This window comes from Salvia miltiorrhiza, chromosome 1, assembly GCF_028751815.1.
Source record: "Salvia miltiorrhiza cultivar Shanhuang (shh) chromosome 1, IMPLAD_Smil_shh, whole genome shotgun sequence".
In the NCBI taxonomy this organism is placed as follows: domain Eukaryota; kingdom Viridiplantae; phylum Streptophyta; class Magnoliopsida; order Lamiales; family Lamiaceae; genus Salvia; species Salvia miltiorrhiza.
Genome location: NC_080387.1, coordinates 31,134,344 through 31,156,970, shown reverse-complemented (window position 1 = coordinate 31,156,970; position 22,627 = coordinate 31,134,344). Strand labels below are relative to the sequence as shown.

Genomic DNA, 22,627 nt, shown 5'->3' with positions numbered 1-22,627 from the left:
AGATTCTCCTTGACAGCTCTTTCGGTTAAAAGGCCAAGACCTTCGGCAACAATCAGGTAAAGAAACGGTGAGAGGGGATCACCTTGCCTCAATCCTCGCTCCAACTGAAATTCGCCCGACGGGCTGCCGTTAACTAGAACGTTAGCCGTAGAGGATCTAAGGCAGCCAAAAATCCAGTTTCTCCATCTTTGGCTAAATTTCATCTTGCCCATCATAACATCCAAAAAGCTCCAATCGACGGTGTCATATGCTTTGGCGAAGTCGACTTTGAAAAGTAAAGTCCATTTCTTCCTCTTCTTTGACTCCTCGATAATTTCATTCAGGACCACCACCCCATCTAAGATGAATCTTCCTTCAACGAAGGCACTTTGGTTGTTGGAGATAATGAAACTCATAACTTGTTTCAATCTGCCAGCTAGAACCTTCGCAATAATCTTGTACATGCAGTTGATGAGGGAAATGGGACGATAATCCTTCAAACAAGAGGCCGAGTCTTTTTTCGGAATAAGGACAATGAAAGACGGATTGCATCCTCTAGGTAAGGAGCCGTGAGAGTGGAAGTCTCCCAAAACTTTCATGATATCTTCCTTCAAAATATTCCAGCACTTTTTAATGAAATGAAAGTTAAAGCCGTCGGGCCCCGGGCTTTTCCTCCCATCACAGTTCCACACTGCCACCTTGATCTCTTCCTCGGTGAAAGGAGCGTCTAACTTACTTCTCATATCTTCTGTGAGGCCCTTCTGAACAAAATCTGCAGGGAGGGAAGGTTTCAGACCCGATCTTCTCTTGAATTGATTTTCAAAGTGAGATCTAATTTCCTTTTTGACCTCCCCGGGGTCCTCCAACCACCTGTCAAGAACTTGAAGGCCTGAAAAATTATTCTTTGCTCTTATCCCATTAATAGCTTTGTGAAAGAGGCTACTGTTGATATCTCCGTCCTTCAGCCAACAAATTTTTGCTTTTTGAGCCAAGAGCTCATCTCTACTTTTCATTTGAATATTCAGATTTGCCATTGTCTCGTTTCTTTGTAGAATTTCTTCTTCATTCAGTCCCGAGGTTTCGTCTGCAAAATCCCACTCTTGAAGATCTGCCTTAAGTCTTGAGATGTTCTCCTCCAAAGACCCAAAGCTGACTCTGTTCCAGGTCTTAAGATCCATCTTCAACCTTTTCAACTTTTCCTTGAAAACAAAACTGCTCCACCCTGTGATGCCAGGTTTTTCCCATGAATCCTTGACAGTCCTCTGAAAATCGGGGTGGCTTGTCCAAGCATTGATGAACCTGAAAGTTTTCGGCCCCCAGACAATCTCTTTTGTGTTAAGAACAATCGGGCAGTGATCCGAGAACGTTCTTTGAAGACCTCTAGCCGTCGATTGTGGCCACTTAGCTAGCCATTTATCGTTAACCAAAAACCGGTCCAGCTTCGATTTACACAGCCCTTGAGGTTGGAACCAAGTGTATTTTCTTCCTTGAAGGCGGATGTCAACAAGATCTTTCCCTCTGATGAAAGAGTTGAAGCTCTGGAGGTCTCTTGTCGAAAATTGAGAACCTCTCCCAATTCTTTCATTAGCAACTCTAATGGAATTGAAATCACCCCCAATGCAAATACAAACATCTCTATTTTGTTCAACAACCAATCCAATTTGATCCCACAGAGCCTCCCTATCTGCTAGTAATTGAGGAGCATAAACATTGATAAGGCAGATGTCGGTATTACCTGGATTCCAGCAGCCATTGATGATCAGAGCACCAGGTAAATCCCAAGAGCTCGAGCAGGAAAAAATGCAAGGATTCCAAAGTGTAAGGATTCCCCCCGATCTCCCAATGGCTTTACGAGCAGCTCCGGCCACGTTATCCGATCCCCAAATAATTTTTTTTGTCAAAATCGCCCAAAGACTCCATTTTTGTTTCCTGGATCATGCAAAAATCGATGTTCTGGCTCTGGATTATTTCTCGAACATCTCTCTTTTTAACCTTACTCCCAAGGCCTCTAACATTATAAGAGATGAGCTTCATTGGGCAACAGCTTTAGTCTCCTCCACAATTCCCAAAGGAAGTTCTCTCTTTTCTAAATCAAGAGCCATCACCTCGTCGCCCAAAGGTGAGGTGAGCCCAATCGCTTTGCCAAAATCCCAAATCTTCTTCCCTTGATTCTCCACTTCCTTCGACTCCGAAACATGAGATTGCGCCGCTTCCTCCTCCGCTGCTTTGAGTAATTGAGGATTGCTTCCCTTTCCATCGTTGATTCTCCTGTTCGAACCTTTGGAGATGGTTTTTTTAGTTCCTTTTCTGGAGAAATCGGCTCAGACCCAGTTTAAGAGAAGAATCACTCCCATTTCTTTTTTTGTGTTGACTTGATTTCCCCAACAGAGTCTGATTTTGGGGAGCCGCAGAAGGGATTTCCGAAGCATTGGACTGGGCTGCTGCGTCTGGTTTGTTTGTGGTCTGGATCATGGGCCCCAACTGGCTCTCTTTTTGATTCAGATTGTTTTGGGTTGTTGGGCAAGTTGGGCTGAAGTTCTCCTGGGCCGCTTCCACTTCACTTGAAAGATTTGGGCTTAAAAAAATCGGGTTCGACTCAGGTCTAAGATTATTTCCAAGGAATGTGGCTTCCACCCTGATATCAGAGCGCGTCTCTTCGATTCTCGAGAAAACATCAACTGTTTCCGGCACTCGAGATTCAGATTCCAATGATTGAGAGTCGACAGCTCGCGTGCAATCTTCTTGGGGAGTTGAATCGTCTTGAACTTCAATTGGTGGGCGGTTAGGGCACCAGTGAATCGAGGCAGAAATCGAACCGTCGGTGGTCCGCCGATCTGGAAATTCCCCCGCCTGAGCTTGTGCCAGGAGAAGGTGAGAAGCATCGTCAACTTCCTCGTCCGTCGAAGGTTCAGATTCTGAGTCCGAAGATTCTTCATTGATAACAGAATCTTCGTTTGGCATGGGTTCCTGGAATTCTGAGATAAAGATTTTGAAGTGGGCATCATTAACCTTGCATTCCACTGATCTGTTGATTGGCTCTAACCCAGTAGAGATTTGGATGAAAGCAACATCAAGTCTATCTCTGTTCTTTGTAACTTCATGTATTTTAAGCACCATCCCCATTTTCGATCCAACAGTTTCGAAGAACCTAGTGCTCCATGCCTGCAAAGGAACCCCGTTCCATTTTGTCCAAATCGTTCTTTGAAAACTCTTGTCAGTGTAAGACCATGGTCTAGTCCATTCGAACCAGAAATTCGCCCATTCATCAAAATCCTTGATGGTCTCTTCCGCCGGTTTTTGAGTAAGGCTTTGAATGAGCACTAGATTTCCTCCCATCGAGGAAACTTTGAAAGCAGAGGCGCATTCGCTGTTGATCTCCTCCCCGAAGTCTTCCCATGCATATTCCGTTTTAACGTACCCTATGAGAGCAATCTTTAGCCACTTCAGTTCTTCCTCTGAAGTTTGGAAGCATAAGATTTCATCTGCTGGGGGTTCATCACCCTTTTTTGAGCCACCAAGAGCCTCTGCAAAGGAGGTGCCGTATTTCCTTAATCCGGAAAGAGGGTTGAAGGTTTTGGTTTTTGGTGCCTTGTCCTGTTGAAGTCCACAGAAATGATTTTCCTTTGCCTCCTCACGCTGTTGATCTTCCTTTGATGATCGCTGGAATCTAGGAAGATAAGCTCTCAGCTTATAAGTGCCAAACCAAATGTTGTTAAGTTCATGCAAAACACGTTCCTCGTCTTGACCCTTCTCAAATCTAACGAAACCGAAAGGTTTACCCCTAAGGTCCCTCTTCTTAGGCCGAAAAACGTCCGTCACTCTCCCTATCTCCAAGAATTTGTTCTCCAGTTGAGAAGTCGTGATCGTTTCTGGGAAGTTGTTGAAGAATAAAGTAATAACCTCTCTTCCTTTAGTCCTAGCTGCTGTCTGATTACCATCAAGAAAGTGGGTTTGGGTGAACCTAGGGTAAGTTTTTTCTGAATACCTCGCCGGAGTTCTCTCGGGACAGGAAACGTCTACCCCTCTCTTCCTTACCACTCTCCACCCCCACTCGTCCTCTCTCGCTCCTCTCATCGCTCGTTTTTTCCACCTTCTGAAGTCAAACTTCAAGTCATTTTTACTTACAAATGACTCCAAAGTTCATGTCATTTTGACAAATGACTTCAAATTTCGGGTCATAAACGACAATTAACATTTTTCCCCCTAAAAATCATGAACTTTTTTCCCCTAATAAATAATCTAATATGTATATCAAATAAAAGACCATGATAAGTGATTTAATTTGATATATATTATGTAAAAAAATAAAATTAAAATAAAAAAGCATGTAAAAATTATAAATTTCAAAGTAAATTATTTCTCTCTCTCTCTCTCTTTAAACTCCCTTTGTCGACAAAAAAATTATCACATTGTGGACGATAAGATTTTAATAAATGTTAGTGGAGTAATGGTTCATTTTTATTTTTTTGATAAATTACAAATGTAAATAAAGAAATTTAAAGACCGCACCACGGTGTACTCGAATCCAGGACCTGAGGCCTTGGGCATTAATCATGTACGTTATGCCAATACACATACACACAGTATTGGTCCTATTTGGTTGAGATGCCGGATGGAAGTGCAGCTGAGGTTGCTTTGGGGAATGACCTGACTTCCTCAAATTTGGACCGTAAGGCTTCGGTTCTTGAGACAAGCAGCGGGAATGAGGATGCACTTGCGGCAGCGGGAATCACTTCTCATGATGGCAAGGTTTCGAACACTACTACGACGGATGATTTTGCTAGTCGTCTAGGTAGGTTAGAGGAGCAAGTTAACCAGGGCATGCAAATGCTCGCTGAAAATGTGATGCCTAAGAGACGGGGCCGTCCTCCGAAGGGGATGGAACGTCCACGTGTTCCACAGAGTTCAGAAGATACTATAAAAAATCGCCTCAGGAACGCAGTGGAAATGGGCTATAAGCCTAGAGACTTTGTCATTGATCATGGCAGAAGTGCTAGTATGCAGGTTATGAATAATATCGCCAAAGGTAGATGGGCAGATGAAATGGAGTTGCAAGAGCAGCACACAAATATGAATTTTCCTTTTTACTAGTTAGTTGTGTGTTTAGGGTGTTGAAGCCTTTCTGGCTTGTGAGTTCTTTTTCGTTGTTTTCTTGATCTCTTTTTTGAGTCCCGATCTCCTAGTCTGCGTCTTTGTGCTTTCCTGAGATCATTTTTTCTTTTTCTTTTATATAAAATCGCATTTTAATAAGTATTGGTCCTATTTTAAATGTAAATGGAGTTGTGTTGACTGTACTACTATAAATGAAAGTGACAAATTATTTTGTGGACATACAGGAAAAAAAAAAAAAAAAGACTTGTGACAAATTTTTCGTGCATATTGAGAGGAAGTTTTAAATAAATTTGTTGTTGTTGTTGTTGTTGTTGTTATTTGTGCAACATTTTGTATGGCTAATTTTTATGGTAGTTTTGAATTTTACCGTGGTAGTATTTATAATACTTTTTGTTAAGAATCTTTATTATGAATTCAAAGATAAATAAATTTATAAAAGATTTAATACTTGCTAGTTAAAATTAAAAAAATATACATGTTTGCTTTGAAAAAATATATAATTATAGCTAGTCTTAATTGAAGTTAGTTCAATATTATGCTATACATTTATATATGACCTTATAAGTAGTTGATTCCATTGAATTAATAATCTAAATTAATAAGTTATTCATATGTTGTTGATTAAAAGATTATCTGTATCTAACATATAAAACAACGATATCTTTTCGAAATATTAATTGTGATTATTTAGTTAATTTGTAAAATTTTGTTTTTGAAATTAATTTTATAAAATATTAAAGCTTTTATTTTTTTAGTGTACTACTCTATTTTTTTTGTAGTACAACTATGAATATTTTATAAAATTAAAGATTTTAAAATTAATTATGTGTCATATTTATATTTTTTTCCAATTTAAATATATACAAGTTATATAACTATATTTATCACCTTGTATCGCGCGCCGTACAAATCTAGTGTATTGGTATACTACTCCACTAAGTAATTTAGCAATTAAATGTTCTTATATCAACGAACGATGATATGGAAAATTAAGTACTTCAAACAAACCCAGAGAAAAAAAGAAAAAGAAAAAAGTTTTTCATGGATAATAACGGGCCTCACCACGATGAAGACCATTATTGGGCCTAAGGTTTTGGCCCGGGAGATGGTAGTTGATTGTGATACCAATTTCAAAGTAGTATCTAAAATCATACATATATCACAACCAGAATCTGGCCGAACACCGACGGAATATTCCGTCGGTAAGAATTAAAATTCCGTCGGTAAATGGAGATACTGACGGATTACCGACGGATTTTACCCGTCGTGAAAACGCTCGTCGGTAAATGATTTACCGACGGATCTTTTCTGTCCGTCGGTGGATACCGACGGATTACCGACGGACATCGCCGTCGGTAAGTCTCCGGCGCCGGCGTTGGCCGTGGTAGGTGGCGCGTTTACCGACGGAAACTTCCGTCGGTAAATTAATTATTATTTTTAATTTTTAATTTTTAAATTTTTAAATTTTTTTTTATCAACCTATCTTCGTATTCTACAAGTATTTCGTATTTCTAATGTATTTTGAACTTAATTGCATATGATTTGGCCAACTTTCCAGTGGGTCACCCATCATACTAGTGCTCTGAGTCGAGCACGCTTAACCTTGAAGTTTCTTTCGAGTGGTCGCCAGTAGAGAACACGTGTATTATTGATATAACTAGCACCTATTAATTCATTTAAACTATATTTCAATATACAATACTCCCTCCGTCCACCAATTCAACCCTAGGCCTTAAATTGGTGGACGGAGGGAGTATCATTTATTCATAATCTTAGAATATGTCGAGATGATATCTAAGACTTGTGGTGCCGGCAAAAAAATGACGGTAAATATATGATCGAATTTAAGATAATAAAAAAAATTAATATTATCGTTTATTAAAAAGAGGAAAATCATTTTAACAATATTTTCAATAATTTAAAAATAATAATAATATAGAAAATCAATTTAAAATAATTTAAAATAAAAAAATAAATAATAAAAAAATAAGAAATAAAAAATAAAAAAAATAAAATAATAAAAAAATAATTTACCGACGGACTTTATCCGTCGGTAATAATTTTTAAAATAATTAAAAATAAATAAAATAAATAAATAAATAAAAAAAAACAATAAAAATAAAAATAATACTCCCTCCGTCCACGAAATGAGTACCCATTTGTGGACGGCACGGGTTTTAAGAAATGTATGGAGTATAGTGTGAATAGTTTAAGGGTCCCACTTTTTTGAGTGTATTAATTAAAGAGATGTGTGGGGTACACTTGCCAAAAAGGGAAATGGGTACTCATTTCGTGGACGGACGAAAAAGGAAATATGGGTACTCATTTCGTGGACGGAGGGAGTAATATTTATTGAAATTACCGACGGAATATTCCGTCGGTAATCCGTCGGTAAAACATAAAAATAATTATTAAATTCGAAATTACCCAATTTTCCGACGGAGTTTAATCCGTCGGTAGAGATTCCGTCGGTAAAAAATAAAAATAATTATTAAAATCGAAAATACCCAATTTACCGACGGATATTGTCCGTCGGTCGTGATTCCGTCGATAGTCCGTCGGTATTTTCATCGGAAATAGATGCCGGCTCCGGCGATGTTGCCGGATGACGGTCCGTCGGTGATCCGTCGGTAGATACCGACGGAAAATAGTCCGTCGGTGATATCCGTCGGTGTTCGACCAGTTTTCTTGTAGTGTATACAACATATTTTCAAAATGTAATCCTGGATTCAACAAAATGAATCTACTCAATAACATAAGACATAACGTGACTACTAAATACATAAATTCTAAAAAATACACAGATACAAATATCTACCATCACTGAAAAGTGAAAACGTCCTCTCACAATCAGGGGATGAGATCCAGTGTTCCACAAATTTATGTGTGCAAAAATAAAATTTATTATAATACTATGAATTATATTTAATTTTTATTTCAGAAAATTAATTTTTTAATTTAAAAAGTATACACCATGACTTTGAATTTATCAACCTATTATTTGCTAATAAAAGTGAAATTAAATGATAAAAAATAATTATATGCCCTAGATTGATGGAATAAACCCTAAATAATAATCACAAAATTAAACTTAGGCATACACAGTTAAAATTAAAGAAAAAATATATAAGAATTTAAATAAAATTAAAAATGGGATATAAAATGTGGTACATTAAATCTCATTCCTAGAATCAAACCAAGCCTCAAATAAATTACAATAATTATAAAAAGAAACGGTCGAACTCAAAACACCAATCATCATCAACCGTAATCATCAATTATTAATTTTCTTTTCCAAAAAAGAGATAGAAAAAAAAAACTCAAACAAAAATCCATAAATGATACTCTCTCCGTCCCACTAAGTATGACTCCCTATTTTTGGGCACGATTATTTTAAAAAAAAGAGTGATTAAAGAATAGTGGTGTAGCCTACACATTTTTGTAAGAAAAAATAGTTTTTTTTTTTTTTGAAATGGACCATTATTAATGGAACAGACAAAAAAGAAAAAGAAACCATTAGTAATGGGGCGGAGAGAGTACAAGTTGTCAGTAAGATATATCGGTGTCGCATTGGACCATCTTGAAACCCTCGGCCTCCGAAAACGGGACGTCGTAGGGCCCACAGATGGCTGTGACCGTCCGATGCACCTTGAACACCCCGATCTTCATGTTGATCTTCCCCTCCACCTTCACCTCCATCTTCGCCCTCCCCGCCGCCCTCTCCGCCGCCAGCTTCTCCGTGCTGGCCGCCGCCAAGTCCACCTCCAAATCCGTGATGTTCCTCACCGGCTGGCGGAAGGGCCCCACGGCCCCCTCGAACAGCTTCTTCCCGTAGTAGGTGGCCTCCACGTCGATTCTCTTGAAGTAGAAAGAGACCCTCTTGTTGGGATTCCTCGACCGGAGCAAGCAGTGGAAGGTGGCGTTGCGGTTGCCGCCGCCGCCGTTGATGTTGCTGTGCTCGATGGTGTAGATGAGCTTCTTGGGCTGGACGGCCAGCCAGATGACGACCACGATGAGGAGGGTGAGGAGGATGATGACGAGGAAGACCACGGCGACGCAGCGCGCCGCCTCCGGCTGTCGCGGCTGCGTCGTCATGTCCTTTGTCATGATTGTTTGATTAGTGATTTTTGTGTGGGAGTTTTTTTGGTGGAGATGGCGAGTAGATATACAAACTCAAAACTAGGTAGGTAGGGTGGTTTTGTAATTTTTGTGCTCCTTTATGATTTCTTGCATGAAACTCAAGAAATATTCTAGGAGTGAGACCGACAAAAAGAAGGTTAATTATGGTTATGCATGCATGTGCAACAATTCATACTTTTTAGTTATCAAGATTCAATTTTTTGGTGTTTTTTGTTTGCTTAGTTTTCAAGATATTCGACTAGTTGGATAAGATCTTAATCGAATTAATGTTTTTTGCTTTCGCAAAACTAGATAATTTAATTTAATTAGGTTGTTCTTTATATCGAGATCGTTAATATGTCTTAATTAGTTGAATTACGTTTTTTTTTTAATAAAAGAAGATGAATTATGTTTTTTTTTTTTTTTGACTTGGGGGAGTTGGGGAGGGGGAGCAGTGGGATTTGAACCCGGGACCTCACTGTTCACACACAAGAGATCGCACCGCTTGGTGTCCTCTTAGAGACAGGCGTGCTTCATGTATTGGAAATAATAAAAACTCACAAACATGTTATAAGAAATTTCATATTTGTAAGGTTGTGTTCTTTGAAATGAGGTCATCTAACCTTCATTTTGGTGTCCCAATCGCGTATCACTTCTAAATTACGTATTTTAATAATAATCATTATAAAATAAAAGTTTATTTGTATTATAAAAAAAGGGTTAACTATAATTTATGATTGAAACTTTGAAACATTTTTAAGAAACAACTTTAGCTTTCAGTTTTTTCTTTTTTTGTAAAACCTCACAGTATTTTGCAAAAGGTTTTGACTCGTGATTGACAATTTATGTGTTTGTAATCGTTAAGTAATAGTACATACTAAAATTTAATTTTAGTTACAACAAAGCATACATATTAAGTTAGTGAAATTTTATATAGGGCAAAGGAGCACATTGACCCTTGAACTTGACATCCCTAAAGCTTTTACCTCCCAAACTCGGTCAAGTTGCGATGACCTCCCTGAACTCCCGAAAGAAAGCGGCATTTAAACCCTTCCGTTAAACGGCGCCTATATGCCGTTTTCTTTCTTTATTTATTTTTATTTCTAGTGGGCCCCACTCCTCTTTCTCTCTCTACAATGGATTCACGATGCGCTCTTCTCCACTGCCACCATCATTCTCGCTGGTGGCCTCTATTGGTTCTTCTGCGTGCTCGGCTCCACCGAGCAGAAGGGGAAGTGCGCCGTCCACCTCTCCGGCGGCTCCATCGCGACGGAGAAAGTCCAGGACAGGCACAAGAAGTACTGGTCTTTCTTCCGAGAGTTTTGAGCAGCAAATCAAGCAAGGAGGTGGAGAGGCAAAGCCTAAGGACCTCGACATCAGATTCCTCATCCTTGGAGAAATTCTTGGATTGTATTGCTGAGAATTCCTCCTCCAAACTAGCAGCACTACAGAATACCTTCGTAGGCCGATTATAGACAGATCCTTTAACAAGGTGCATAGTGATGAAATTATGATCGTCAATGCCTAAATTCTGATCGTCGTACGGTATTAAGAAGACCTAGTCATCATCTTTTTGAACTCCTCGAAATTCACACAGCCATCGTCGTCGACGTCGACGAAGCTGATCATTTTCGGCAATCCTTGAGCGAGCACTTCTCACCGAGACTGCGGAGCACCGAGTGCAACTCGTTTGCGGAGATCTTGTCGTTTTTGTCCTTGTCGTACAGAGCGAACGCCTCCTTCAATTCCTTGTCGCCGCCGCAATGGAAGGCCTTGAACTCAGTCAAGTCGATGAAGCTGTCACCGTCGGTGTCGAGCTCCGACATTATGCGCTTCACCTCATCGGCGGAAGTGGCGGAGCCGAGACCATTGAGTATGTCGGCGGAAATCTTGTCGTCGCCATTGGTGACGAACTTGCTCCGTTAATTTTCTGGTGGTAGATTAATGACGATGGCGGTAGAGAAGAGCGCATCGGGAATCCATTGTAGAGAGAGAGAGAGAGGAGTGGGGCCCACTAAAATGCCCCTTTCTTTCAGGAGTTCAGGGATGTCAACGCAAGCTTGAGGGGACTAATTTGCACCTTTGCCCTTTTATATATAGGTAATCGCATAATGAATATTGGCGTGCAAAGTTACCTGTATTCGTTGTACAATTAACTGCATTCGGAAAAAAATGAGTAAAAATCAAAATTTCGCTCCCTCCAGGATTTGAACTCATATGGTGCATCTATCCATCAAAATGATGCATCTACCGTTGATATTTATGATCCAATGATTGAAGATGGTTCTCCGTTCTCATTTTAAATTTCGGTTCTCATTTGAACCTCCCTCTATAAATATATATAAAAGATGATCAATAATGATTCCCCATTTTCCCTTGGTAACGTCTTACCAACTGAGCTCCGCTTCATCATCCAATTCCCATCCTTTATTCATTTATTTTCATTTTTTATTTTTTACTTAAGGGTAAAAAAAAAGTCGTTCGGTTTGAATGTTTACATACAGAAGTCTGCGTCGTTTGGTGTCTCATTGAGGACTTATTCATTTATTTTTCAAAAAGGATTAACATGTAACAATTGATTTAGAGCATCTACAATACTAGAGTCATCCCCTGCACGATGGAGGCTTTATAAAGGGGCTTTACAAAATTTTCATTCCATTTTCAAAAATCAATTCTAAATAAAATTTAAAATTACATTAATTTAAATCATATCCTATAAATTAAACCATTCAATCTTCAATGTTTTGCAATCTCCTTCAATAATTAAATTCAAAAATTACAATAATTAAAATTGAAGATTACGTCAGTTGCAGTGGAATAAGCTAACCCAAGTCGTACTCTCAAGGAAGGCTAAGCAGGGCGTTCACTCGTGTTGCGCACAATTAACAAGAAATTAAATCTAGACACTCTAATCAATAATTTGGGTCTGATACACACACACACTCTCTCTCTCATTAACTAGTGCGTAATTGAGATAAAGCATATAAATCTATCTAGGCGAAAATCAAATGTAAATAAGCAGTAATGAAATAGCATGTAATTCTACGCTAGGTTTTTTTAAATAAGAACATCAATTATCTAGGTAGCAATAAGAATTAATCTAAAGAGCATACGGAAAGAAATAACAGATATTGTATTGAAATCATAAATATAAGAGTTTTATCTAGGCAATAAATGAAAACTTACTGTAATGAAGCTAATTAACTGAAAAATAAATCTCTAACTACTGAATTACTCTAGGCGTAAGGATGAAAAATCAAAGCAATAAACCTTAACTAAGAAAATAGTGTTTGGAAGAATGGCTAGAACTGTAAGAAATGAGAAATCAGCTATTTATATTCTAGGCGTGAGAAAACACATTGTTTTGTAATTTTCAATATGTTTTATTTTTTAATTATAATTTCAGCAATCGTTTCTGTTTTGTTATTTATTTTTTGTGATTCAAGAATGTTGTTGTTTAGTCCTATTTTGTGATGTTTCTATGGATGTTTACGATTTTATGCTCTAATTGATTAATAAGTGGACAAATATAAAGTTCGAATTCAATTAATTGGTCTTAAGAAGAATTGTAGCTCGCCAATCCAGCCGGCGCTCGAAGCCCCTCACACATCCAGCGGACACTCAACACCTCACACCCTCTTTTCCATCATTCCTAGCGATCGAGTGCTATTTCCAGCGACTAAGTGCAATATTCATAAATTTCTATTAAAAGAAAAACAAATATTTTTCCTTTTTCTAACACGCGATTCTCATTTCAGCCTTGGAGCCTCCGACTGAACCATGTGAACGGCAACTTGGTTGGGCTCGTTGAGATGCCAATGCTACTAAAAATCAGGCCAATCATTGAGATTCATGTTCATTATTTAATTATATATAAGCGGGAATATTTCGAAATTTGAAATTCAATTGAGGGCCACAGGTTTCCTCATTTAATAAATTTCCGAAAACAACCTTTCAAGTCCTACGATAAAATTCTTTCTACTTCTCTTTTTCCTCTTCTGTGTATCATTCGTTTTTTCTTGCTCTCACTCAACTCCTCTCTCTCTCTTTCTCTCTCCGCGACTGCCAAGGTATATTTCAATCTCAGACCTCGCACACGGCACAACTATCTGTTTTTTCACCTTTTTAGCTATTTAACGCTCGAATCTTCATCTTGTTCTGCAGATAATTTATTGATTTTTCTTTCGCTTTACCGTTCATACTGTGAAACAGAAAATGGGGCAGATCCAGTATTCGGACAAGTATTTTGATGATACGTACGAGTACAGGTGATTTCTCTCCACCCCAATTTATTGAAATCGATTCAGAAATCACGACATGTCATTTGTTGATGAAGATTTTCAAGTATCTATTATGTCGAATTATGGAAATTTTCTTTTATCCAGACATGTTGTCCTTCCACCGGAGGTTGCCAAACTGCTTCAGAAGAATCGCCTTCTCTCCGAGGTATGTTAGTCGAATATGATTACAGTATCAAAAAATTGGGGCTTAGGGTTTTCTATCAGCTCATTTATGTGGGTTTATTACTAATTATATTATATTATATTATATTATATTATATTGTTGGTCGGTTAGGTTTTCTGCCGTTTTAATCAACTTTGAATTGGTTCAAGCGACTCGAATTATAATCTCGTGTTCATCGAATATGTCTGGCGGAATCATCTGTGGGATTTCTGAAGAACCCATGTAATTAAGTTTTAGTTGGTATATATTAGGCATTTCCCATTTGGTTTCGAAGGGATTTCGCACATCACTACAACCTTACATGAATAGGAACTTCTGATTGGCAAACAATCAAATCTACCATTTATTGTATTTCTCATGGAGCTTCAGGACCTGGCTATTGTGTATTTGTGTGTTTATCGTAAATTACAAATGCTGTTGCGATTGATGGTGATCTTTTCTACCATTTGATAGAATGAATGGCGCGCAATCGGGGTTCAACAGAGCCGAGGGTGGGTCCACTACGCGATCCACCGCCCAGAGCCACATATCATGCTTTTCAGGAGGCCACTGAACTTTCAGCAGCAGCAGGATAATCAAGCTCAGTAAACCCTGCTAGCCAAGTGAAGTTCAGCTGCTTGACTTCCTATTTGCTGTGTGTAGCACGAAAAAGGGTATTCTTGTTTCCTCTGGAAATGGGCACTATATATATACATATGCTATTTAGGTGTTTGATCTTATCAGAGTGAATGATGAAACTCTGGCTGATGAACTTCCATAGAACTTCAAAGTTGAAATTGCTTTTTCAACAGTTTGAATGTGGGTGATCTTGAGAAATGTACCACTACTTGATTAAATGTCTAGTGATGAAGTGATGCAGCTATGTAGACATTCTCTTGCTTTTATCATTGTTTGTCGTCTTAGAATCTAGCTTGCAGGGCGCTCGCCTTATAGATGCTTGTCACTTTGTGGTTTTGTGATTTGTTATAAACTTTGTGTAGCTGGACTTAAAACTGTCAGTTATCCAAGAACTTGTCATCTCCATAGCATTATCTCAGGTAGTTGTAGCTCTAAGTTCTGTGAGCTGTCTAGCAAATAATGTTTGCTGTCTGTTTCTGAACAAGAAAATGCTTTAGTATTTGCATAGATATATAGATACAAAAATATATCATGTTGGTTTCATGTTGAAATACATCAAGCCTAAAATGTTCAGCTTTGTAGGCAGCAAACAGATTGAACTGTTGGTTGATCTTACTCGTTTTATTACCTCTTCTGCATATCTCTTTACCACATACTGATGTAATGTTGCTGCATTTCTCGATACATAACAATTATGGAGGGAAAAATGTTAGTGATTTCTGCATTTCTATTCATTCTTTGTAATGCTGAAGAAATGCTTCATTAATAGAAAACTGCACGTCTATACAAGTTTGTATTTTCTTATAATGATAAGATACAAATTCTAGATTTCAGAAGTGTTTAACGAATTATATTACTTATTTTTAACCATAGACAGAATTTTTATTATAAAATTTTAGCATTCGTTGTTGGATCTTGTAACATTCAAGTACCCAGCTCACTCGACAACCGTGTTTTCGCACTTGGCATGTTGTGTAGGTGGATTCGAAAATAGATACACTTAGGTAATTGTGGTCGTGCGGTGTGGATAGTTGAGAATGTAATTGAGTTTTGGTAAATTTGTGATTTATAAAATTGGTTAGTGGTGTGTTTTCAAATATACACACTTCATCTGGTGTAGTATGCTTCATCAAATTCTACATAAATTAATATGGAAATGTTTTGACATTTATGCATTTGATTGAAGGTCATTAACGTTTTATTTTTCATATGAGGTGAAAAAGGATCTCTTTACGTTGTTTGGAATGATATTGGATGACGAATGATTGTTACACACACAAAAATATGATCTGCTATCTTCTTATTTCATTCACGTTTTAAAACCATTTAAAATCCACAGTAGCTGCAAGTGGCTGGACTAATACAGTAACAATATGAAGAAGGGAGATTACCAAATGCGCCACAAATAGAAAAAGGGAGATAAAAAAAACAGAGGATATATAAATAAATACGATAATATCTATATAGGAAAATTCTAATTTCATAAATGGGCCTATCAAATATTAACTGTGGGTGAAGTATGTAAACAAATGGGCCTATATTTTAAAGTGTACTATATATTACTGCTTTCGGGCCCAAATTTGTCATCATATCTAAGTTTACTTCTAGAAGCTTCAGTACTCAGCTCCATCACGACGACGGCATAGATTCAGCCTGTGAGTTATTATTTCCGGCGAATAATTGTAATTATTATTTTCTTTGTCTATTACATGGAATTCCGTCGGAGTTTGCGTCAATTGGCCTTATTAATCACTTCAAATGGTTGTAATAACAATGCATTCCTTTTTTGCCATTAATTTTTCGCTCAAAGTTTCTCGAATTTGTGCGTTTTCCCTCTGAAATTTTGTTGCCTTCGATCTTCTTTGTGTTATGCAGCTCGCATTATTGCTGGAATTGTTGAGTTTTGGTGTTTTATTGTATTTACTAGTTTAGTAGCTGGGAAGTGTCTTCTGGTTATTATTATGTTCTTACAGATAGGATTGCTTCATCGTTTTTTTGTTTCAATCAAATATAGATAATTTAGGCCTGCTCATCAAATTGAGTATAATCTCGGATGAAAATCTTTTCACTTTTGACTTCCTTAATGTTATGGTTTTGAATAATATGTAAGTTATTCCCCTTCAATTATTCTTGCAATTTTGGTATGTGAGAGATGATTAGTCTTTGTAAAAGTACTGCATAAGGAAGGCTGCAGATAGAAAGAAGGGGATGACTGAAAATTCTGAATTTTCTAGGTGACATAGGTGGAAAGATGTGTAAATACTTTGACAAAGAACAAAAAGTTCAAGGGGATTGAATAAATGAATTCGAAATATCCAATCATATGCAACTATGATCAAGTCCCACATATGGCACAATGCAATGCTTTTAGTTTTGGCTTTCTCTGCTTTGTTCGTGATTCAGAGTGTAGAAATGATCTAAACTGTGTTTGTTCGTGTTAGGTGTTTGAGATTTAGAAGAAGAATGGATGCGACTCTTTAAATGCCTAAACATCCTTCTTGTCACCACTCTTTCGCCTATATGTTTATCCTCCCCACATTGTTACACTTCTCACCTCCTTTTTCATCAGCCTCTCAACATCATATATCCATAGTTGTTTTCTAACTATCATTAGATCATCAACATATTCACACTGTACTTACTTTTCCATCACCACACTCTATTATTTTATGGGTGGTCTCGCAAGGATTGAACAAATTGTTGCTTCATGGAAATTTAATCATTTGTTACTCTTGAAGAAACATTCTAATTCACTGAAGTTACTCCTGGTAGCCTGGCAAGTGAATTCTGCAGGTGTTTTGTTCTCTAGAATCTGTAAAATTTCCACCCTTTTTATTTGAGCAAAAGGGCTGCACATCAATATTAAATGCATCTAGCTATGTGCTAATGTAATTAAGTCCCTTTTTGAGTTTGATTTGCAAGTAATTAGTGCAAGTTTCTAGTTTCCTCTATCATGATAGTTGAAGTTATTCCATAATATAACTGCTTCTACTTGTGATTTGTTTAATTTGTTCTGAATGCTACTAAATATTGCCCTCTTTAATTTCAGTTCTCATATTTTCTCTGTTCTCAGATTACCAGTTGATTCTTTAAACAATCTTTGATGTCACGCAAGCGCAATGCCATTGTGGCTGCAGGCTTAGTGGCCTTTGCATCAGCAGGATTGGCATTTCCCTTCTACATGGCGTAGGTGACCTTGTTAAACGAGTAATATTGTTGAAATTTCTCACCTCTCCTGATTTGGTTTGTCTTGCTTTGTGGTGTATAGGTCGAAGTCATCCAAGGGTCCCGTGATAGACTCATCAAAGCCGCTGCCCCCTCAAGCAACTTTCCGTGGACCTTACATAAACACTGGATCACGCGATATTGGACCCGATGCTAAGATCTATCCCAAGAAATAGTTTGCTTCTCTCATGGTAGGATATTTGCAAGGTGTATTGATATGGAATGAAGGTTTCCTTCACTTACCCTTGTGGTTGATAATGTGTTTTACGGTGTATAAGTTAATTAGTTGAAACATTTTTTAGATCCTCTTTCAATTCAAAATTTTAATACATTAATTTATGTAGGATATGTTAAATATTATAGATTCTCATCGTGATGGAATTATCTTCATACAAAAGTTTTGAGCTTATCATGTCAAAAAAAAAAAAAGTTTTAAGCTTATATGCAACATTTTTTGTATATTAGTTATGTTAAAATTGTATTATGTTTCTTCCCCGATCCTTCCTTCTCGAGTTATTTTTTCCGAGTGTGTTTTAACATCGTGTGATCAGGGGCGGATTCGGGATTTGAGGTTAGGGAAGCTGAATTTATTGATCTATGACATTTGAAAACATTTACACGGGAGGTTCGGGGGCGGGAGCCCCTGAAGCAATTTTTTTTTAGCATTCGCGTACACTTTATTTTCATGCATTTTTTTAACAATCACTTAATATAATAGATAATTGTTTGCAATTCAATTAATTCAACATGAAGTAGATTGAAAGCATACAAAAACATATTTTTATGCATTCTTTAAAAAAATATACTATTTCGTTTTCTAAACAAATAAACTAACTTTCATTGTTAATAATTAGTAATTTTACTTTAAACTTTAGAATGGATTCAAATTCAACATTAAAAATTAAATAAGAAAAAAATAGGATAAAAATAAAAAATCAATGTACAAAGTGAAATAATTAATATGGAGTGTGAATTCTGTAGGATCATGATAGTTAAGGTAAGTGCTTCTTTCATATTCCACTATCATATTATGCATGATGATGCAAGCAATCATTATTTCCCTCATAATATCACGATCCCAAATAAGACATGGCCGCTTGATAAAAGCAAAACGCGCTTGTAAAATTCCAAATGCTTGCTCAACAACATCTTTTCGGGCAGCCTCTTGATGTTGAGCAAACAACTGGTGCTTTCGAAGTTGTGGAGCGGGAATAGATTTGATAAATGCCGCCCAGTGAGATAATATCCCATATTCCTTTCGTGACTATTAACGATATAATTGGCCTTTGGTGCTCGACCTTCCAAGATATCATCAAAAACAGGCGATTGATCAAGTATATTGATATCATTTCTTGAACGTGGGGTTCCAAAAAATGCATGTCAGATCCATAGGTCTTGTGATGCAACTACTTCCAGAATAATTGTTAGCGTACCGCTTCGTCCTGTATATTGCCCTGCCCATGCAGTATGACAATTTTTCCATTCCCAATGCATACAGTCAATACTGCCCATCATGTCAGGGAACCCTCGCTGTTCTCCGATATGAAGAAGAGCTGCCATATCTTCTTCAGTGGGCTTTCTGAGGTACTCAGCTCCGAAATTGGAAATGACACCTTCAACAAATTTGATGACTGATTTACGAATGACTTGGACGCTCATTCGTAAGTATTCGTCATGCAAATCGGCTGAGGTGCAATATGCCAACACCCTCATAGCTGCTGTACATTTTTGAATTGGAGACATACCAAGACGGCCAGTTGCATCAGGGTGTTGTTGAAAAAATTTATTTGTGGCAACGAGCTTGTTCATTATACGTTCGAACAAAGGCTTTCGCATTCGAAACCTTGTTCGAAATAGGGGATAGATTGGATCTTCTGAAAAGTACTGCTCGAACACACCTTCATGACCTATCTCACGTTTTCTTTCAATATACCGCTTCCTTGCTCTAAAGGCATTTGAAACGTTGCCTCAATAATTCCAAGGACCTTGAACCTCCAATTTCTGGATTATCTGCTCGACTTTGCTCATACATATCAGCAACATTTTTCCAAAATGGCCTACTATTTCGATTAGTGCCAACAATTGGATTGTTACTGACAAAGAACCAAGCAGACATTAATGATATATCTTCTATGTCAGTCCAACTTTGTGCATTGTTTGAAGGGTTTGCAGATAAATTTTCAGAGGTTTGGTGTCTAGTGATATTCAGAAATAGGAGAATGAGTTGGATTATGCGAGAATTCTGAATTCATAGCATAATCAAACTCCGGGAATTCATTGGAGCTTGGAATATCAACAAGATTTGGCTAATAGTCTTGGGAGGGATTGAAATTTTGAGAGTTGAAAAAAGGATTATTGCCTCGATCCATTGAAGAAAATATAGAAAAAAAATAGTAGATGTTATATGTAGAGAGGGGAAATAGAAGAATTTGAAGGTGTGTTGAAATATAGCAAGAGTGGTCTCTATTTATAGAGAATGAAAAAAATACTCCCTCCGTCCACGAAATGAGTACCCATTTGTGGACGGCACGGGTTTTAAGAAATGTATGGAGTGTAGTGTGAATAGTTTAAGGTCCCATTTTTTGAGTGTATTAATTAAAGAGATGTGTGGGGTACACTTGCCAAAAAGGGAAATGGGTACTCATTTCGTGGACGGACGAAAAAGGAAATATGAGTACTCATTTCGTGAACGGAGGGAGTATAAATTTTGATATTTTTACTTTTATTTTTAAATATTTTATATAAAAAATATAATAATTTTAATCAATTATCCTAACAAAATCTGCTGAACCAATTAAATATGGACAAGTGTTAAAATATCATTCATCCATGTTTGAGAAGAGAGAGACCGAACCTGGTCTCTTATTCAATAAGGTTGACCATGTTGAATTGGAGATTATCAATTGTTTTTTTTTTTTCTTTATTGACGTGGCGGTCGACCACCTTTTTTTGCACCGATAAAGTTGGTCTAAGAAATGAATTAGATCGTTAAAGTAGTAAGGCCTCCTTGCCCCTTAATTAGTCATTAATATGTTTAATTGCTGAAACTGAATTTTTTTCATACATTAAATCCTCTCAGATTTATGAAGTTCATTAAGGAAGACTCAATTAAATGTATTAACTTTTGGTTTATTGTTACAAACCCATCCTTTCAATATAAAAGGCGTTGTTCATTTTCAATATTTTCATCAAGAATTCAAGATATCATCACAAAAAGTTGAAAAAATGTCTCGTGTCTATTCTTTGGTGATAGTTGTTGGTCTCTTACTTTTCATGACTCTCTCAAACGCTCAAAATCAATATAGCGAAGATTCAACGTTATCGAATTTCGATCTTACCGAGAGAATATTAGAAGAAGAAGAGGAAATGCTGAGTCTTGCTTTATCCAAACATCATCACCATGCACAAGCTCCACACCACCACGACCACCGCCACCACCATCACCACCACCACCACCATGCTCATGCTCCTAGTCAAGGCCACCACCACCATGCTCATGCTCCTAGCCATGGCCACCACCACCACCATGCTCATGCTCCATTACATGGTTAAATTTGTGCCTCAATACACATATACATACATATATTATAAATTATGAGATTGTTAGCAAAATGATAAGAGTTATCTTCTTATTATACTAATTACTATAATTAAGTACAAGTTGTTCTGGCTAATGGAGTGGGACAGTGGTGGAGTGATGAATCTGTGATTCGAAAATGAAAAGTTCGAATCTCATCAACACACCTAGCTAGATGAGTATTATTATTATGTGAGCATTTATAGTAGCGGCTCAAGAAAAAAATATGTAAGAAATTAAATGACTTAATACTATAGATATGCACTGAGATGTTTCATGTTGCGTTAATATATAAATTAATTATGTTTTCTTTCCTTTACGAGTAACATCGTAGTATTATCTTTTGCCAACCTTTAAAAAAAAAAAAAAGAATGAAAAAGTTTAATCGCCTACTCGGCAAACTGCGCCTCAAAATGGTTAAAAGAAATTGTAATCATTGGAACACACGAAATTACTCGACGGAGTGAAACTGTGAAAGCGAACTGCTCAAATTGATAAAGTGGTAAATTAATTTAATTAAGTTATAAATATTACCACAAAATAATAGATGATGGAATTATTACGGAAAGATTTTAAACATCATTTTGAGTTTGTTAAGCTGGTCAATTTTTGTGATTTATTTGGCGATTTATCCTATAAAAATCACATCTTCAACATTGAACACAATTTTTTTTTCCAGAAAATCACAATATGCAAGCAATTTGATTAGCCCAACATTAATTGCTAAAAATGTGATTGGCTCAAATAGAAAAATAGGGCCACGACACTGAGCTTTTCGGAAAGGCCCTACAATTGTAATTTTTGTAACCTTACCACTGAAGCTAAATATAGTTATTTGATCCTGGATTGAGTTCCAGTAACATAAAAATTATGAATTTTGTACTTGATCCGTAAAATAACTGCATTTCATGATTTTGTAAATGCACTGAAATTGTGCCGTGTATGAGATTCGAACTTATGATTACTAAAATACAAATACTTTTTAAGGTAACAAATACTTTTCACTCTACTTATATCTTTTGATCAAACAAATACTTTTACACTAAGGGAGTAGTTCTTAGTTTCTTTTTAGGGGTTATTGTCGAAAAATACCTATAGTTTGTCAATTTTTTAATTTATAACATTATTTTATAATTTGACCAGAAAATATATCAATTTTCAATTTAATCGCAATTGTAACATGACCTTATAGTCTGACCAGAAAATACACCAAATTTTAATTTATTCTCAATTATAACATGACCTTATTTAGATTATTGTTGTAATTTCATACTAAATTGTTATATATAAAATATTTTTAATTGATTGATTTATTTTTATAAAAATTAAGTTAGATGATTAATTATTTTATATTAGTTGTTTCATAATTAATATATATATACATATATATAGGGGAGGGCTAGGAACAATTTTCAGCCCTTAGATCATCAAGATATACGGTTGATTCATCACCTTGTTGGATAAATTCAGGTCCTGAATTCGAATTTCAAAGGTAGCGAAAAATTAAATTTTTCGTAATTCATACAGTTACAC

At 36.8% G+C, this 22,627-nt stretch overlaps 3 protein-coding genes and 1 pseudogene across 5 annotated transcripts; 2 read left to right on the top strand and 2 right to left on the bottom strand.

Annotated features, from left to right (window-relative positions):
• Window positions 1–8,637: 8,637 nt before the first annotated feature.
• LOC131006227 (uncharacterized protein At1g08160-like) lies at window positions 8,638–9,186 on the bottom strand. The gene has a single exon (XM_057933405.1). It carries the CDS (start codon window positions 9,184–9,186, stop codon window positions 8,638–8,640), a length of 549 nt encoding a protein of 182 aa, XP_057789388.1.
• Window positions 9,187–10,758: 1,572 nt separating this feature from the next.
• Window positions 10,759–11,372, bottom strand: LOC131006216 (probable calcium-binding protein CML18; annotated as a pseudogene).
• A 1,618-nt stretch (window positions 11,373–12,990) lies between these two features.
• Window positions 12,991–14,697, top strand: LOC131020042 (cyclin-dependent kinases regulatory subunit 1). 2 transcript variants are annotated; one of them, XM_057948678.1, is made up of 4 exons: window positions 12,991–13,280; window positions 13,375–13,478; window positions 13,596–13,656; window positions 14,128–14,697. In XM_057948678.1, exons 2-4 carry the CDS (start codon window positions 13,426–13,428, stop codon window positions 14,260–14,262), a joined length of 249 nt encoding a protein of 82 aa, XP_057804661.1. In that variant the 5' UTR covers window positions 12,991–13,280; window positions 13,375–13,425; the 3' UTR covers window positions 14,263–14,697. The 2 variants fall into 2 exon arrangements, with proteins under 2 accessions (XP_057804661.1, XP_057804669.1); XM_057948686.1 differs by having other exon boundaries at window positions 13,113–13,280; window positions 13,423–13,478.
• A 1,185-nt stretch (window positions 14,698–15,882) lies between these two features.
• On the top strand, window positions 15,883–17,914 carry LOC131020054 (uncharacterized). 2 transcript variants are annotated; one of them, XM_057948699.1, is made up of 3 exons: window positions 15,883–15,947; window positions 17,366–17,478; window positions 17,561–17,914. In XM_057948699.1, the coding sequence occupies exons 2-3, from the start codon at window positions 17,396–17,398 to the stop codon at window positions 17,691–17,693; spliced, it is 216 nt and encodes a 71-aa protein (XP_057804682.1). In that variant the 5' UTR covers window positions 15,883–15,947; window positions 17,366–17,395; the 3' UTR covers window positions 17,694–17,914. The 2 variants fall into 2 exon arrangements, 1 of the variants encoding a protein (XP_057804682.1); XR_009100595.1 differs by having other exon boundaries at window positions 15,932–16,053.
• The last annotated feature ends 4,713 nt before the right edge of the window (window positions 17,915–22,627 follow it).

Excerpts from the sequence above, each read along its gene's own strand:
- LOC131020042 (XM_057948678.1), top strand. The coding sequence starts at position 13,426 with ATGGGGCAGATCCAGTATTCGGACAAGTATTTTGATGATACGTACGAG. Across the intron at positions 13,479-13,595 it reads GATGATACGTACGAGTACAG|ACATGTTGTCCTTCCACCGG; the intron begins GTGATTTCTCTC and ends TCTTTTATCCAG. Across the intron at positions 13,657-14,127 it reads AGAATCGCCTTCTCTCCGAG|AATGAATGGCGCGCAATCGG; the intron begins GTATGTTAGTCG and ends ACCATTTGATAG.
- LOC131020054 (XM_057948699.1), top strand. The coding sequence starts at position 17,396 with ATGTCACGCAAGCGCAATGCCATTGTGGCTGCAGGCTTAGTGGCCTTT. Across the intron at positions 17,479-17,560 it reads GCATTTCCCTTCTACATGGC|GTCGAAGTCATCCAAGGGTC; the intron begins GTAGGTGACCTT and ends TGTGGTGTATAG.
- LOC131006227 (XM_057933405.1), bottom strand. The coding sequence starts at position 9,186 with ATGACGACGCAGCCGCGACAGCCGGAGGCGGCGCGCTGCGTCGCCGTG.